This window comes from Talpa occidentalis, unplaced genomic scaffold, assembly GCF_014898055.3.
Source record: "Talpa occidentalis isolate TD23 unplaced genomic scaffold, MPIMG_talOcc4v2.1 talOcc4.8, whole genome shotgun sequence".
NCBI lineage: Eukaryota > Metazoa > Chordata > Mammalia > Eulipotyphla > Talpidae > Talpa > Talpa occidentalis.
In genome coordinates, this window is record NW_023605194.1 from 33,759,863 (window position 1) to 33,778,828 (window position 18,966).

Genomic DNA, 18,966 nt, shown 5'->3' on the forward strand with positions numbered 1-18,966 from the left:
AAAAGATGGTTCTTTGAAAAAGTCAGTAAAATTGACAAAATTCTAAGGCTGACAGAGGGAAAAAAAAGAGAAAGACACAAACTACTAAAATCAGGAAGAAATTGAATAGCAACAAGGGAATACTGTGAACTGTACACTTGATAACTGAAAAAAGAGATCATTTAAATAGGTCTATAACAATTTAAACACTCTGAAATCTCCAGGCCCAGATTGTTTCACTGGAGAATTCTAGCAAACATATAAAGAAGAATTAACACCCATTCTACATAAATCTTGTCCAGGAAGTAGAAAATGAAAAGAACAATTTCTAACTCTTTTATGAGGCTAAAAATACCCTAACATAGACAAAATAGTACATGAAAATAAAATATGGACTATTATCCCTTACAATATAGATATAAAAAATAACACTTAACAAAAAGCTCTCAGCAAAAAAGGGGATGGGGGCAAGTTTCTCTACTTGATAAAAAACATTTCTCAAATGGGCCTCCCCGGTGGCGCAGCGGTTGAGCACTGGGTTGCGAAGCTGCCCGCGTCCTCTGTGGCGCCGGTTCGATCCCTAGCTGCTCCCCGGCCACTGGAGGAGGGTCCCACATGGCGCGCAGACCTCTCCTGCCGCCCGCTGCTCCCCTCAGCAGTGTATTTCAGTCCTTCTGCCTGCTCTGCTCCCCGCTCTGGCTCTGGTGAATTCTCCCACCCTCCCGCGCTTCTGACTGTACCCAGTGCATGTATAAACAAAAAAACAAACAAACAATAAATAAATAAAACATGCCTCTATTTTAAAAAAAAAAAAAAAAACATTTCTCAAATATCTATAGCTAACATTTACATAATGGTAAAGACTGAATACTTTCCTACTTAGCTCAGAAACATGGCAAAAATACTCTCATCATTCTTACTAAACAAACTACTGGAAATTCTAGCCAGTGGCATAATGCAAGAAAAGGCAAATAGATCAATAAGAAAACTTCCTGTTTATAGATATGATGGTCTATATAAGAAATTTCAATCTACAGGTAAAGAGAACAAATAAATTTACTAAGTTCAGATAAAAAGATACATATCAAAAATATTATATATAGAAAGGTCTGTATTTTAAAAATCTATTATATTTCTAAATACCAGTGAACACATGAAAACAAAAATTTAAAATACAATGTAATTCATAAATACTCAAAGGAAATGCCTATCATCCTTTCTTTGACAGGTTCTGACTGAAATTATAGATATATCTTCACACTTCTTTCAACAATGGTACCAACAACAACCATAATAGGCAATCTCTCTTTTTCACCATCCTTCTTTGTCTTCCATTGAAACCACACTTCTTCCTCAGTTTCCAGTAAACATTCAGAGGAAATGTTTAAGTATATCTCAAAAATCTCTCAAGTAGATTCTTTTGTCCTCAATTGAGAACACTGAAACTTCCCAACATATTATAAGAAAGGGTGAAGAACATGGACACAGATTGTAACTTTCAATCTTCCCAAAGGTTTATTTAGCCAGATTAAAAAAAAAAAAAAAAAAAAAAAAACCCTACACTAAACTTGGGGACTTTATTAATATAACAAGTTTTGATTCTCAAAATTACTATCAAACTAGATGTTGCAAAAGAAGAACCCTACTGCATCTCCCCATTCCCATAATCAACATCTCATCGAAATATGTTGGGTCTCTGCTTAAAAAAAAAAATACATAGTCAAGTGTAACTTTTTAAGAGAAAAGAAAAATGGATTCCAAATAAATTATTTCAAGTGAATCCCACTAAGTCCAAAGAAACAAACTCAAAATTTAGTTTAATGTTAATATTTAATAATTTAATTTAACCAAGTAAATGAACATACTATTAAGTACAACTTAATGAAACTACATTTCCAGTAATTCCTGCATAAAATTTTGAATTTTACTTTCAAATGAGCTTTATTACTAACTTTCACTATTTCCCTTATTATAGATCTTTGTTGAAGCCAAAATCATGCACTTACTATTATCTTTACTCTCTTCACACCTCTTTGTTTTTAAGTTGTATTGCTCTTTTTGCCAAGTATATCAGATCCATTTCAGTCTGTAAAACCGCTCTGAATCCTTCAAGGCTCCAGAGTGTGCTTTTGAGGGAAGGATCCTTAGACTACCTATCAGGAGCCTGAAGTTATAACACTATTTCAGTCACTTGTTAATTATCGAAAGTTTAGCATGCCATAATTTCCCTGGCTTTGTTACCTTACCTATATATAAAATAAAGAATTAAGCCAGGTGATTTCAATTATAAAAGATAACTGAGTTTGGGTTAGCTAGAAGAATTCTAGACTGAAAAAATGACCTTCACTTCACCCAAGATCATAGTAAAACTAACTCAGAAATATATCAAAGATGGGCCTCCCCTGGTGGCACAGGTGGTTGAGCGCAGCGCTATGAAGCTGTCTACAACCTCTGCAGCACCGGTTCGATCCCGGCCAGCAGGTGAGGGTACCACATGGCGTGGCAGACCTCTCCTGTCATGCCCACTGCTCCCCTCAGCAGTGTATTTCGTCAGTCTGCCTGTTCTATTCCCCACTCTGTCTTGGGTGAATCCTCTCACCCTCCGCGTATCTGGCCTGTACCCTGGTTCTTGTACAAACAAATAAATAAATCTTAAAAAAAAAAAAGAAATATATCAAAGAATGTCATGGGGTTGTTCTGTGCCATTTCCTTTTGTCTAGTAAACAGGATCACTAATACAGTTTCCAGAACAGTGAAGCTGAGGGAACCAGAGATGGTATAAAGACTCGGAGGATGACAAAATAGAACGTCTCATATTAATGAAATCAAGATCTATTTAGTAAGAATACTGTCACAAAACACAAACACACCCATGAGGAACCTGTAGATATCTGAAAAGCCCAACATCCATATAGAATCAAGTCTTATTTTGTAACTGGCTTCACAATTAAGTTTCCACAGTCTTTGAAAATAAGGAAATATTACATACTTTTTGTCTATTAACAGTTTTTGCTCTATATAGTCAATCACTGCCTTCACCTTCTTCACTAAACTCGTTGATTCTTCCTATTAGACATTCCCAATCTTTTGAATATTATAGAACTCATTAGGCTTTACCTACATCACATATCAGTTCCGTTATTAAGCATTAGTTAATGGAGAGATCCTTCTCCAGTTTCCCACTCTGACTGCAAGGAGTCTAGCAAAGACCAAGAGGTTCACCAAACTTTTGCTGAATAAATTATTAACATTGTATCTTACACAGTGTCTTATACTAATAATTATTTATTAGTAGAAATAAATATTGTACAAAGGCCTATAGCTAAGTTTTCAAAAACTAGATTGATTATATTGACTCTTACATTTCCCTCTTCATTTATATAACTAGATTCTACTGCTAAAAGGTGGCAAAGAAGAGTCAAGACTGGCTTGTTAGGTCAAGAAATTTGTTACTTGGCACCATAAGATAGGATAATGATTACTGGTGGTCATATGATGATTCTGTTCAGGCACAGCCTGCACTGAATTGTGAAGAATTCAGATTAAATTAATGTCAGTATATTTTAGCACTAGATATGTTGTGAGATGTAACATTTTTGAAAAACGACAAGGAAGGACAGAACTCATGGTTATTTCTACTTTTAGAAGAAGCCATTCTCGAACTATATCTAAAATATAAATTTTACTATCTATATTTTAATGCAGTTATATTTCCTAACAGCCTCAACACTTATTTGAATAATCATAATAGAAACAGATATGAAGTTTCAACAAAAATATATTTTCAGTGTCATATGCTGCTAAAAAGGAAAAATACATTTTGGACTTTGTTTCTTTGGAGGCATGGAGAAATACTACTCTCAAATGCATGTACCTACTTTCAAATGTATATAATGAGAAGACTAGGTATTCAAATAAAATGAGTTGTAGAATGGAATAGCTATTAAATGCACACTCAATTATAAAAGACACACAAGAGAAGCTTGAAAGCACATAAATACCTGAGAGACAAGAAAAATAAACTTACCTAAAAAAAAAATTTAACTGTCCTGGCAGATTCAAAATTATTAGAAATTAGAGTAAGAGTGGATCAAAATATCAAAATAATAAACAATAAATAACAATCAAAGAAATTCAGTGCATATGTTACTTACAGGAATTCTTCTCCAGGGTGTTTGGGTATATTTATCAGCATATGTGCATTTTTCCTCTTTAGATTTTTGGTGGCAGTTACACCGACTTGCCTGAACAAAATCACAAATATTTCTAATGATTAATTTTTACATAGACACATATTTATACCAATAAAGTAATAAGGGACACTCTTAGGAAGTACAAATAAAAAAAACAACAGAAAAGGCAAATATCAAGGCTTATTTAGTAGTCTGCCGTCTTCAACTGGGTTCTAGAGTCAGCCAGGAAGGCTAAATTTCTGAATCAAAATTATCCTTGGTAATTGCTTCTGTCTTCCATAAAACACACTACCTATGATTTTGTGTGTTTAAGTACATATAATATCAATTAATAGATGTTAAATATATATATAGCAATATACAATATATAATGACTATAATTGTAAATTTTTAAGTATTTCCCTAAACTATTATAGTCCCCACAGCACACAGTTTATTAAATTCACTTATGATAGGACCCTACTTGATATTAAATACCACCAGTTCACAAGTAAGGCGGTCTGTTTACATTTGTGGTGCTTTTTTTTTTTTTTCATTTTTTTAAATTTATATATATTTTACATCATTGTTTTTTTTTTAAAAGATTTATTTATTTATACAAGAACTGGGGTACAGGCCAGATGCGCAGGAGGGTGAGAGGATTCACCACAGACAGAGCAGGAAACAGAACAGGCAGAATGACGAAATACAATGCTGAGGGGAGCAGCGGGCGAGACAGGAGAGGTCTGCTGCACCATGTGGGATTCTCGCTGGCCGGCTGGGATCAAACCCACGCTGCAGAGGCTACGGACAGCTTCACAGTGCGGTGCTCAACCACCTGCGCCATCAGGGAGGCCCCATCATTGTTTATTTTTAAACAATGGTTGCTACCCCCACCCCAAGTATAGTTCCCATAGAATTTCCTTCACCAATTCACCAGGGCACCCTCTTATGGTGCTAGCTTTTAAAAGTATACATTTGTAGAGGTTTGAGCCCGGGAGCAAAACATAAAGATGTAAACCTAGTATATCTCAATAAACGTAATATGGACTAAAAAAACAAACAAAAAAAAAGAGTTACCATATGACCCAGTTATTACAGACCCAGATATAAACTCAAGAAACTGAAATCATGTCCATACAAACATCTGTACAAAAATATTCATAGCAGCATTATGCATAATAGCCAAAAACAGTGGAAATAATCCAAATGCCTATCAACAGAAGAATGGAATAAATAAAAATGTGGTATATCAAATAACAGCACTAACAACAAACTCTTCAATGATGCATTCACTTTACTGAACCAGAATATTCTGAGGCGTTATCTGCCCTTTGGTAAGATCAGGCTGATAATCACAGTTCACAAATTGATTCTCTACACATAATTTTACTCAAAGTATACTCATTTAGTCATTTATATAATGTAAAGTACCTATTATGTGAAACTTGGTCCCTCAAACATCGAATGTTTTTTTTAAAAAACATTGATAACAAATTGCCCTTGATGTGATATTGGTATACAACCATATTATTTGTTAAACAACTCCACTAGAGATAAATATATTTCCTTGTAGGAAAAGCTACATAACAAATTCTTGATAATTCCATCAAGTTAAAATGTGTTTCTACTTTAAAATATTAACCAATATTCTTAAGTTTTCTTAATTTCAATTGGATCATTATAATTTCCATATACAAAATGAAACCTAATTAAAAACAAAAACATCTGTAGTAGAGACATACTGTCCACTCCTAAATAATGGGACAGTCAATCACTGATACAAAATTCATTACATATATGTCAACTTTAAGAGTCTCCTGGAATTCACTGTAATGGAACTTAACTTTTAATACACATAGTAAGCACATGGAGAAAAGATAAAACATTTCTCTTAGTGCAATCACATTATCTATCCTGACTACTAATTCCAGAAATAGTTTCCTTTCTGTGTTCTACATGCTAACATATGAGTAATATCTGAATTTTCTGTAAGTTAGAAAACCTAGTTTTTAGATTTATATAAATGAACACTTAAAAATAGGGGCCATATTGGGACCTCCCAAGTGGTGCAGTGGTTGAGCGCTGGGTTGCGAAGCTGCCCACAGCCTCTGCAGAGCTGGTTCTATCCCCGGCTGCTTCCTGGCCACCAGAGGAAGGTCCCACATGTTGCGCAGACCTCTCCTGCCGCCCGCTGCTCCCCTCAGCAGTGTACTTCGGTCCTTCTGCCTGCTCTGCTCCCCGCTCTGGCTCTGGTGAATTCTCTCACCCTCCCGCGCTTCTGACTGTACCCAGTGCTTGTATAAATAAATAAATCTAAAAAAAAAAAGAAAAAAAGAAAGAAGAGAGCTGGGCTTGAGTCCAGATCTTTAAAAAAAAAAATAGGGGCCATATCTTTTTCCTGAAGTACATTAGATACAACTTCTTGAGTGCCACAGTAATTTTTTGCAAAATGTGAAGCTTGTTTAATTTCATAATGCTGTCATTTTCTTCTTCCTGAAAATTATCTGGATTGGCTGGGTCCGTGTTGTTAGCTTGAAATACAAATACTAGATATTGAAACTTTCCTTTTAAATTTTTATATTTAGTAGGTCCTCAGTTTTATTATGTTATTCATTTTTCAGTCTCAAAAGATTCCCTTATGTCCTTAATTATGTGATCCAGTTGCCCTTATATTGTTCATAAGATGAATCTCTATGATCTGACTAATGGCTCAAAGTTCAGTATACCATACCCTTTATATCTTGAGATTTCTTTAAATAATATTTTTTATTGCTGAATTGCTTTGATATACCAAAATGTGCTTTTGATGCCCCAACAGAAAATTTCTTTAGCTTTTTATAATTTTTATGCCACCATATTCTTGTTACCGTCACATTTTATATTACCCCAAAATTTGTAATTAAATTCAAGATATTGCACATATTGTTTTCATGAGACTACTGTAACAATTATAAAATTTTATTAAAAAGATTCAAACATGGATATGAGAGGTCACTCAACAGCATCCATGAGAAGAAACATTTTCTTAGAATACCCTTTACTCAAACAGACAGTCTAAGTCTGAACAGTTTCATTCTGTTCCCAGAGACAGAAAATACCCTACTCTCAACTGATCAGTACGCATTTCCTTAAACACACGCAAAGAAATATCCATCTGCATCAATAAAAAATGAATGCAAATTGATGAATTTCAAGCCCCCCAAACAGAGGCCACTGAAAATGAACCCACAAAGATTTTCTTCCTACCTTGAATATGTAATATTTAGAATGAGAGTTAAAAGACATACTTTAAGTGCATGTAACCTAAAAATAAAAACAACAGTGCAATTCTGAAAGTCAAAAATCAGGTTGAATTTCAATTCTGGTTAGTTTTATTTAAAAAAACAAGTATTTTCCGGTTTGAAAAACCTACACTTTGTATACTCCCCTATAATACTTACAAGTTGATGTTCTAATAGTTGAATTTTTTCATCTTTTTTCTTTATTTCTTCTTTAAGTTGTTTTATTTCATTTAATAAATCTTCATTCTGAAATTTTTTTAAAAATAAGATGAAGTATTTAACTTTATATAAAATACCCTAATGAGAAACATTCAATCAATGATAAAGACTCAGTTCAATTAAGGGAGAAATTCTTAAGTATCCCAGATACTAACCTATTTAGAAAACAAAAAATGTCTTTTGATCTTTTAAGAAGTCATAGTCTAATAGAGTCTGACATGTTACTAATAAATTGTAATAGCCGTGAAATCTAACATTCAGTAAATACTTATTAGGAGGCAAGAATTTAGTATCTTTAGGTATCTAAGCATTTTTACCTGACTACAAGACTGATATGAGTGCTATTACTCCCACTTTATGTCCTTATGTCCCAGAAAAGGAAACTAGGATTAGGTCTTATGTGAAATAAAACATTTACAAAATAGTGACTTCAGCTAGATTTCAATAGATGCATAAAAGCTGCCTGTATTCAGTAGGATGCCTTCTCATTTTAATGACAGTTTCTTTCACTGTACAGAAGATTTTTAATTGGATGTTGTCCCATTTATTTGTTTTTGCTTTTCTTTCCTTGCCCAAATATATCTTGGAGGCCAATGTTGGAAAGTGTTTTTGCCTATATTTTCTTCTATGTATTTTATTATGGTGGGTCTTAGATCTAAGTCTTTAATGTATTTTGAATTAATTTTTTTTGTATGGGTGAGATAGTATCTAGTTTCATTCTTTTGCATGTGGTTGGCAAGGGGCTACTATATCTAGGGTCTATGAAGAACTCATATATCTCAGCCAAAAGATTTCTTCAAAGAAGAAATAAAAATGGCCAATAAACACATGAACAAAATGCTCATCATCACTTGTCAGGCATGGTAATTCAAAATACAATGAGATACCAATCTCACACCTATGAGAACTGCCCAAATCAAAAAGTCCAGAAACACGTGTTGGCAAGGATGTGGAGAAAAAGGAATCCTTGCATAGAACTGGTAGGAATGTAGTCCAGCCCCTTAGGAAAACAGTGAGAAGGCTTCTCGAATTACTAAAAATAGATCACCATATAATCCAGTAATTCCACTCTCAGGTACCTATCCAAAAGAATGTAAAAACACTATTTGAAGGGATATATGCATGCCCAGTTTCACTACAGCATTATTATAACATCCAAGTTATGGAAGAACTTATGTGCCCAAAGACAGATGAGTAGATTAAAAAGATGTGGAATATATAAAATATAAAAAGTTGGTAGAAACCTATGTGAATATGATAAAGGATTTACATCTCAAGTATATTAAAAGTCTGTTCTAACATGTTAGATCTTTCTCTAGGACCCAACAAACATCCAGTTCTCACAAACATACATATAGTTGGCAAAATGTGTTAATTGACTTGTGAAGAAACACAAATTAAATTACTAAGTGTACTGTTTTATTAGTGAAAGCAATACTCAATGTGATTAATGAGAATTCAGAAAAAATTGGTAGTTCAGATATCACAAATTGATTTTTCTGGAAAAACATGATTGTTAATGAGAGTCATGAAATATTTGCATACTTTGATTCAGTTATCATACTCCTAGGAATCTATGCTAAATATGATCTTAAATGTGAAAATACCCACAAGAAGGTATCTGAAAGCTTACAAATTTACAATTGTCCAATAAGGAGACACATGAAAAATAAAAACAGAAACAAAAAAAAAAACTACATTTATAAATACAGAGAAAAGACTGGTAGACGCTAGAGCTGATGAGATGTATGTGGGGGGAGGTAAACAATAGTTGAAGATGGTCAAAATGAACAAATTTCTAATTATAAATAAGTCAGGGGGATGCAATGTACAGTATGGAAAATACAATTAATAATATCGTGTTGCTTACTTGAAAGTTGCTACGTGAATAGAATGAATTATGGGGTGCCATGGTAATGGAAGGAGTATAATAACACCTAAAGAGAGTTCCTATACCTCTACAATACAAACAACAATGCAAATGAATGTTACCACAATAAATTTTTAAAAAGTTCTTATAATTTTTATAACTATGTATAATGGATATTAACTTATTATGGTATCATTTCATAATATACACATATATTCAATCATTACATTGTATATTTGAGATTAATACAATGCTATATGTCAATTATATCTCAATATAAAAAAGCTTTCTTCAACTGAAAATAAACCTAAAGATGAAAGTTACAAAAAGATATTTCCAAACATTTACCAAAATTCACCTACATTCTATAATTTTGAACATGGAAAGAAAAATAATCTCACTTTTAGTATATCTCTTTAGTGTTGTCAATAGATATGAAAGGTACCTATTAATCATTTTAATTTTTATTGGCAATCATGTTTTTAAAATTTATTCATAATTATAAAATTTTTCAATAATAAAAAAAAAAGAATCTTGCACCAGTAGTGATAGAGGGACAAACTATTACCCAACTGATACATTCAAATGAAAGCATTACAGGGACGTCCTGTCCATTTTGACTTAATTTTAAAGTTAGAAAAATCTAAAAGCAAGTCTGTTTTACCCTCAATCCCCCGAAAACCTTCATATTTTAATACAAACATTATCAAATGTTTCAAAAGTTTTTGCTTACAATTTTAGTAATAAAATAATTTTGATCAATCAGCAGTACTAACAGTCATACCTTATATATTTGATCAACATCTTCTGGTTCTGGACTGGATGGCAATGATAGTTGGACATCATGGAGTGAACCACTTCCATCATGCTGTTAGAAAGCAGAGAAAAAGACATGAGATTAACACAGTTATCTTTGGGCATCTTGTTCAACCTGAATTTACTCCAGACCAAATGCTAGCATGGTCATGAGAGAACAGGAAATAAAATTTTAAAAAACTCCTTTTCATCTTTATGCACTAATACAAGAAAATGTGGAAGAAGAAAAAAGAGAGCTAGAGGAAGAACAATCTTTGGATATAGATAGCATATTATATGAGTGGATGAAGCAGAAAGCCATTGAAAAGTTTTAGAGTGGGAAAGGAATATTCAATTTGAATCAGCGTTTATTTAGTTGTGGTATTTTTAGTACAAAGGAGTCAGAAATAAAAACTCAACATGGTTTATGCCATGAAAATCATTTGATTAAAAATACTACACACACACACACACACACACACACATTTTATGTGATGTCTGAGGATAGGCAAGAATTATTTCTGTGCTAGAAATCAGAACAGTGACTGACTGACCCAGGAAAGGAATATTCAATATTCCCACTTGAATGCTGGAAATATTCTGTCTTGACTATATGGTGGTTACATGGACACATACATATGAAAAGTTCCAACTATCTACTTAATACTGTACATCTTAAGCACTTTACTGGATGTAAGCTATACTTCAATTTTTTTAAAGTTGGAAAACTTTTTACCCTTAAGCCAGTAAGGAAAGTGATAGGATGGTATTAAATCCTACCTCTTGCCAAACTGGTTTAGAAATAACCAACTAAGAATGGCATGTTCAATAATTCACAATCTCTAAAAAAGAGGAATCACTGGGCCTCCCCTGTGGCACAGCGGTTGAGCGCTGGGTTGCGAAGCTGCCCGCAGCCTCTGCAGCGCCGGTTCAATCCCCGGCTGCTCCCCGGCCACCGAAGGAGGGTCCCACATGGCTCACAGACCTCTCCTGCCGCCCGCTGCTCCCCTCAGCAGTGTACTTTGGTCCTTCTGCCTGCTCTGCTCCCCGCTCTGGCTCTGGTGAATATTCTCACCTTCCCGCACTTCTGACTGTACCCAGTGCTTGTATAAATAAATAAATAAATCTTAAAAAAATAATAATAACAAATAAAATAAAGTATTTCCTTAGCTTTATGCTTGGGATGAGAGTGAGACTGAACCTCAGGCCAACATAGTACAATTGTGGTGAAACACCTTATCTGTTCAAATGGAACTAAAACTTCCTTGGGATAGCCCCTAAATAAAAACTTTCAAGGAACACTACCACCATATTCTTTTTCAGTCACAGGTGTCCTGAAAGAAATCTCCCAGACCATGGCTTTGTCCTGCATTGAATCAAGAATGCTAAGATAGAAAACATAAGCATGTGGGTCATTTTCTTCTCTAATTATTGTACTTTATACCTATTAAAACAGACTCCCTAGGGATGAGGCCTAAGAACATGGATTTAGAAAAGTTCAACAGACAACAATGATTGAGAGTAAAGACTATGCATTTGCCAAATATCTAGCATAAATAAATTTTTATTGATTATGTCATATGGACAATACAATCATCAAAACAAACATCTATATCTTCCTGTTTGCTGCAAAGTTGCCCCAAGGACTGTGAGGTAACATAAACACATAGTATTTTGCTTGGACATGGGTATAGTTGTTGGAAGTAGGCAGAACAGGAAAAATACAACAAAATACAACATGAGCTTCAAGGTGAAGGAACAAAAAGGGAAGTGTAGAGAATCAGAAAATACCAAGAAGGTCATTAAGTACTAGGAGATCAGGACACGACTCCAGAAGTTTATACATAAATTTCCAGATTCTTCTATGAATAGCACTAGCTTAAATCTGATCCTAAACAGCCTACCTCATGAATTCTGAGAAATAAGCTAAGATATAAACTAAGACCATTGCCCAGGTTCCAAACTAGTCTCTAGAAGGTGTACACTCAAAATACATCTGATCTGAAAACAGAAATGACATTAAAATCAGAATCCAAAGGTGGCTCACTGGAACACAGGCTTGAACCCAAATGGATTGTAAGCATTGTCATAAAAATAAAAATCAACAGTACTCCATAAAACCTGAACAAGATAGTCTGGTAACACAATACTCTCATGCAGTCCAAAAATACTCTCAACATAAAAATACCAAGGAACAAGGCAACAGACCAAAAAGCCCAAACAATACAGATGTTGGTATTAACTGGAAGAGATTTTAAAATAGCTGTTATAAAAAATACAATATATGCAATAATATAGATAAATCCATTTATGTGACTGTCTTAAAAAAGCATAAATACAGAGGTATAAAACAGATCAGTGGTTGCCAGGAGTTAGAAATGGGTATAGGCATCAACTTAAAAAAAAAAAAAAAAAAAGGAATTGGTGGAGGGGAGCGGGTGGCAGTGAAGGGATGACTGTAATAGCTACACAACTGTATGCATTTGCCAAAGCTTACAAAACTGTAAAACTAAAAGGGTGATTTTACTGCATGTAAATTATACATCAACAGAACAGTACTAGGTTGAACGAATCTCACCTTAGAAATTAATGCCCATCCAGAACTTGTGAAAATGACCTCATTTGGAAACAGAATTGCTGCACATATAATTAAGTTGAGGTCACATTGTATTAGATGCCTATATTCAATATCACTAATACTCTTCTAGAGAGAAATTTTGAAACACAAATCCAGGGATGAGGGTCATGTGAAGATGGGAAACAGTAATTAGTGAGGCTTATAGTAAGTCAATGAATGCCCAGGACTGCCAGTAACCACTAGAATCTAGAGGGGCCAGGAACATTCCTCTCCTAGAGCTTTCAGAGAGAACATGGCCCTGACAACACCTTGGTTTTAGATCTCCAGCATCCAAGACTGAGAGAATAAATTTCTACTGTTACATACCACCTAGCTTGTAGTGCTTCACTATGGTGGCCCTAGAAAACCAATATATAAGACCTGATTATAAAAAAATAATAGGCAAATGAGAAGAAAGAGAAACACTAGATAAATCTCAACAAGCACAAGAAAAATAAATATTATTATAACACAAAAGGAAGGTAGAATTAAAAATGAAAAGCATTGATAAAAATAAAGAGACTTATTGGTAATCAGAGGAATGATCCAAGAAGATGTACCAATCCCAAACAAATTATATACCTAATAAAATAGGCTGGAGATACTTAAGGGAAAAAAAATGACAGTATTAAGAAGTAAAACTGAAAAATCTGTAATTATAGCAGGAAATTAACACTTTTTTCAAGAACTCACAGATCAGGAAAAAATTGAGTAAAAGTAAGATAAATAATGCAATTAGAAAGCTTAATATAATTAACATATTGCTCCTAAAATAAACAGATGATATATTCTATTTAAACAAACATATGACAGTCACAAAATGATCATGTTCTAGGCCAAGGGTTAATAAACTATAGACAGCTGCCAGTTTTATTATAATCCAAAAGCTGAGAATGATTTTTACATATTTAAATGGTTGCATTTTAAATTATTTTCTAGATATCTACATAACAGCCTCAATTTTGCTTATTGCCTGAAAAAGCTAAAATAATTACTATGTGGTACTCTCAGGAAAAGTTTTCCAACTGCTGTAGGTTGCAAAGGAAATATCAACACAATTCAAATTTATATCATAGATATCATTCATTATTATTAAAGAATTTGCTAAGATTAGATATAAATTAAAAATGAAAGTTCTATACACCAAATAATTTTGACATTTTAAAAAAATTCTATAAATTAAATTTTAATTATAGCCCAAGAAAATTGGGAGTTATTAATGTTTAAGCTATCACTACGCTTCAAAGAAAAAAAATTTTAACAATCTAGTTTAGATTTAGGAGATAAAGAGGGATGAAAAGTTATTTCATCAAAACACAAGTGCCTAAAGACTATAAACATAATCACCTACCGAATCAAATAATAAAGCCACTTCCCCCTCCAAATAACTTTGACACTAAGCAATGGTAATAACTCTGTTAAACCTCAACCAAGATGAAAAGTGCTTAGGTCACATTAGGAAGTATTTTGAGAAAAGCTTCTTAAGCAGTAGAGGCATTAAAAAAATCATAAAATGGAAAGAAAAGACACACAAAAAACTGAAGAAATAAACGTGCAATGCTCATGTTTCACAGTACATTTACGGGCCAGTGCTGGGCACTGTTCTAAGCATTTTGTGTTACGCATAGTTTATAAATACATATATGCAAAAGTAATACATAAAAATTACAACATACCAATGTCCAAAAAAGTAAATAATTAAAAGTTAGGTGTACAAGTATTTAAGTTTGCTTTACACTGAATGAAGTATCTCAGCAGTTTCTATGGGTTCTATTTAGGAGTTTTGAACTCTGATTGCAATTAACTTTAAGTTGTCATTAACAGTTTATTAAAGATTCAAAAAGATAAGCCATCCTCTATTCTAAGAGCATCAGAAGACAATTGTCAGGAAGCCACCTTTCATTTTCCGTTTTTGCCACAGCATAAAAGTAAATTTTTGTTATAATATTATAATTCTTACACTTACTAACTTGTTGGAAAATCCTATAACAAACTCCATCTTACCCATGTACTTATTCTATGAGATTGCAAAAACTGGGATTTTCCTATGAGCTCCAGAGCAGTTACAATGGACATGGATACTTATAATAACTAACAAAACTGCTTGGCAGCACTAACAAATCCATGCTGACAAGCATCATCAATGATGTCAACAAAGCTGCCTTGTGTTTCAGATATGCTACAACACAATCACAAGAGGCATCCTAGGAAAGGGAGTAGAGGAGAGGTTGATTTTTTTCTTTTTCTTTTCAAAAAGGCTTTTTGTTAAATACAAAGGGATTTGGGTGAGCAGTCACGTCATTTCACACAAGCTAGGATGGGCACAGAAAATAATTTTTGAGTAATGCTTTAATTCACTTAACGGGATTTAAAATCTAGTGATTCAAGCTACATTTGTGAGGATTTCAAAATCAATCTTATAAAGCCTGATTTTCAAAAAGTACTTCAAAGATGAGGTGATACTAATAAATGGCTGGGACAAAAAAACATTTTAAAGCAGAAAAAACTACCTTGCATTCAAATTGACTAAAACAATGTCACATACAGTGCTTTTCATAATATTTTAAGCAAATATTTATTTACAAATTTCTACTCTGTGAAATTTAAAAAATTAAACCTAAGTGACTCAGGATATCCTTTAGTGGGGAGGTGTAACTTAAAATCATTTCTTCTATTACAATTTTTCTACATTTAAAAAATATTCAGCTCTTCGAATCATTTGTTAATAGTATGAAACAAGAAACTAAATAACTGTCAATACTACTGAGTTTTTCCTCATTATTTATTTATTTATTTCTCTGTATTTATTTTTTCAGTATTTATTTAAAAATCCTGAGTCCAACTGTTTTTCAAATGTCAACACATTTCTGGATTTTCTATTTTCATCCATATTCTCTGTGCAATGCCTCAGGATTTTAGAACACAGCCCTGTCATCCTCTGCAGATAATTGCTCTCCTTTTGAGAAACAGCTTGTGGCCTCCTGTTGGGTCTTGGTAAAATTCTGGAATTCTAAAGGCTTGCTACCATAAGAAGCTAAAACTGAGGAAAGTAACCCAGAAGTCAAACTGTTTGTTCTTTCTCAATCATAATTTTAAACTAAACTTAACTAGTCTACAAAAGACATTTAAAACTAAAGATATCTATAATTTAAAATTAGTGTTTTATTCCTTCATTTCCTGCTGTTCATGTGAACTTACCTGTAATATTCAAACAATACTAAAATGCTCAAAGAAAGAAAAAACTGATGAATCAGAATACAAGTTCTATCATCAGCCAACCCTGTGTGTTTGCACATGACACATCACAGCTCAGTCTAGATTTTCTCAAAGGAAAAAAAAAAGGGGGAGGGAGAGAGAGAGAGAAGGCTGGGGAAGACTGAACTTAAAGGTTTCAAACAAAACTGAAATTATGAGACTATGATTATGTAAATAAAAACTGTTTCTTGTTTCCCACTTAGCTGAAATTATACTACTAGCCACTGATGACTGAATGCCTACAGAGTTTCAGTTATAGAGCATTCAATTTGTAACACTTAATTCTCTCAACAACTTTATAGTGTAGATACTATAAAAGTGAGGAAACAGATACAGAAACTGGCTTGCCAAATATCATACTCATAAATGCTGGTGACTATAATAAGCTCATCATATTAACGTCCTATATTTTATTTCCCCATAAAAAATTCTTTTTATAAGCATTATTTCTACAGAAATCTAAATAGACATTAAAAATCCAATTAACTTTGTTTAAAAAATAAAATCACTCCATTTCGCAATTAAAAACATCAGAGAGGGCCTCCCCGGTGGCGCAGCGGTTGAGCGCTGGGTTGCGAAGCTGCCCGCAGCCTCTGTGGCGCCGGTTCGATCCCCGGCTGCTCCCCGGCCACTGGAGGAGGGTCCCACATGGTGCGCAGACCTCTCCTGCCGCCCGCTGCTCCCCTCAGCAGTGTACTTCGGTCCTTCTGCCTGCTCTGCTCCCTGCTCTGGCTCTGGTGAATTCTCTCACCCTCCCACGCTTCTGACTGTACCCAGTGCTTGTATAAACAAAACAAACAAACAAATAAATAAATAAATAAATAAAGCATGCCTCTATAAAAAAAAAAAAATTAAAAAAAAAAAAATTAAAAAAAAAAAAAAAACATCAGAGTAAAAAATGTTCATTATGTGTTTACCTGATGCAGCAGACGTTTCAGTTTGAGTAACTGAGTTTTTACAGCAGTACAATCCTGGACCATGTGCCGGAGGGTCATCTCATCCAGCATCACTGTGTTTTCTGGCACATCTATAAACATCTTCTGAGCCTGGAAAAATGGCGTCCCTCCATAGCTTTCAAAATGACCCAAAGGAGATTCTCTATAAGGAGAGCCTCTGGAAGGCAAGGGAAGAAGGTGTAAGAAAAACACACGCAATATAATCTCAGAAAGAAATAATTGCAGTGATTATTCAATACATTTATCATTATCACAAATGTACTTACCTCAGATAATCTGTAGCCACCAAAAGGTCCAATCAGTTCTAGCTGTAATTAATACAATTATCTTCTGCACTCCCCCCATTTGTGTGTTTTATACAATGGCTGAATAAACCTTGTTAAGAACTAGAATAGAAACAAAAAAACACTGGGGGCAAACCTTCCCTGAAAAAAATTATATTTTCCTTTTTTGAAGTGATTCTCATCTCTTAGCTTTTGACTCTAATTGGCCTCTCAAAAGTCACTTTTTTTGAAAAAAGATTTATTTTATTTATTCAAGAACCGGGGTAAAAGCCAGATACGCGGGAGGGTGAGAGGAGTCACCAGAGACAGAGTGGGGAACAGAACAGGCAGACTGACAAAATACACTGCTGAGGGGAGCAGCGAGTGAGTCAGGAGAGGTCTGCTCACGATGTGGGTTGCTCCGAGACCAGTGGGGATCGCACTGGCACTGCAGAGGCTGCGGACAGTTTCACAGCAATGCTCAACTGCCTGCGCCACCAGGGAGGCCCCCCACATATTTTTTTAATCTCTTAGCTATGCTACCAACATTCATCCCTAGTTTGGACATACCCCTGGACTCCTATTTCTGGAGAATTCTAGCAAGACAATTAAAATAGATGAACTGTCATTCTTTTTTTATTTTTAACATTGTCGATAAATCATCTTTACCAATAAAGATTAAATAGGCTTTTTAAATGTCTTCCATATACCACATAATTCCCATTCTTAAATTACATTAAAATCAATTAAAAATCTAAGCTAAAAAGCTTAAACTTCCCTTTAATTTCATACAACTATACATGCTGAGTAACGGGGAACTAGGAATAATGTGATTCATGGATGCGTAAAATGGTTTTAACCAGAAGTCATAATTACACAATTTTTAAATTACTGTATTAGAATTACACATCATTCCAGTTGGTTCTCAAGACAAGAATGTAATATAGATGGAAAATCTCAATATTCAAATAACGTACTGAGAAAGTATTCTTTTCAATATAACAGCTATGTTAACACATCAGGATTAAATTTAAAGTCATATTTAATTTTCAAATGTCACAATGCATTAATTTTCAACCATGTTGAAAAAGCAGAAATATGGTCTCTACTGGATTTTCTAGTTTTTAACAAGTATTACCAAACCTCTAAATTCTCAAGTATTTCAGTATAAACTTGATTTTCACAAGATTGTTTTTCTCTGAATATTTCTCATACTTGATTTCAGATCTGATTTTTCTTTTAACAAAGAAAAAGATTTTAAGATCTTTTAAATAGTTCATCTATAGGCTATATGTTAATTTGTTCACATATAATTCTGCTTTATTTTTATTGGCTTAAACCTTAGTTGAACTATTAAATTTCAAATAATGGATCTAGATTAATTAGTATGAATCTGTCATCCATGACTGAAGTGATAGGTATTTTATACAGAGTGATCAAAGTGTTTAGCAGTCAAAAACTACCAAAATAGTAAGACAAAAATACAGGTTCACCTGGCAAATCGTAGAAGTGATAAGACCTGTGTTTTCAGAGGGGATTAAAAAAAAAGTTGACAT

The 18,966-nt window shown here is 33.8% G+C and overlaps 1 protein-coding gene across 17 annotated transcripts in view; it reads right to left on the bottom strand.

Annotated features, from left to right (window-relative positions):
• Nucleotides 1-18,966, bottom strand: part of CCSER2 (coiled-coil serine rich protein 2) — a 123,143-nt gene that overhangs the window by 24,387 nt on the left and 79,790 nt on the right. For all 17 annotated transcript variants that reach the window (XR_008550089.1, XM_054690594.1, XM_037497424.1 and 14 more), the window contains 4 exons: nucleotides 17,109-17,304; nucleotides 10,309-10,392; nucleotides 7,595-7,681; nucleotides 4,134-4,223 (listed from right to left, as the gene is read on the bottom strand). Coding sequence is in view for 16 of the 17 variants with exons in the window: in XM_054690594.1 (XP_054546569.1) it covers nucleotides 4,134-4,223; nucleotides 7,595-7,681; nucleotides 10,309-10,392; nucleotides 17,109-17,304 (457 nt within the window). In the remaining variant the exon portion in view is untranslated. The remainder of the gene's footprint in view (nucleotides 1-4,133; nucleotides 4,224-7,594; nucleotides 7,682-10,308; nucleotides 10,393-17,108; nucleotides 17,305-18,966) is intronic.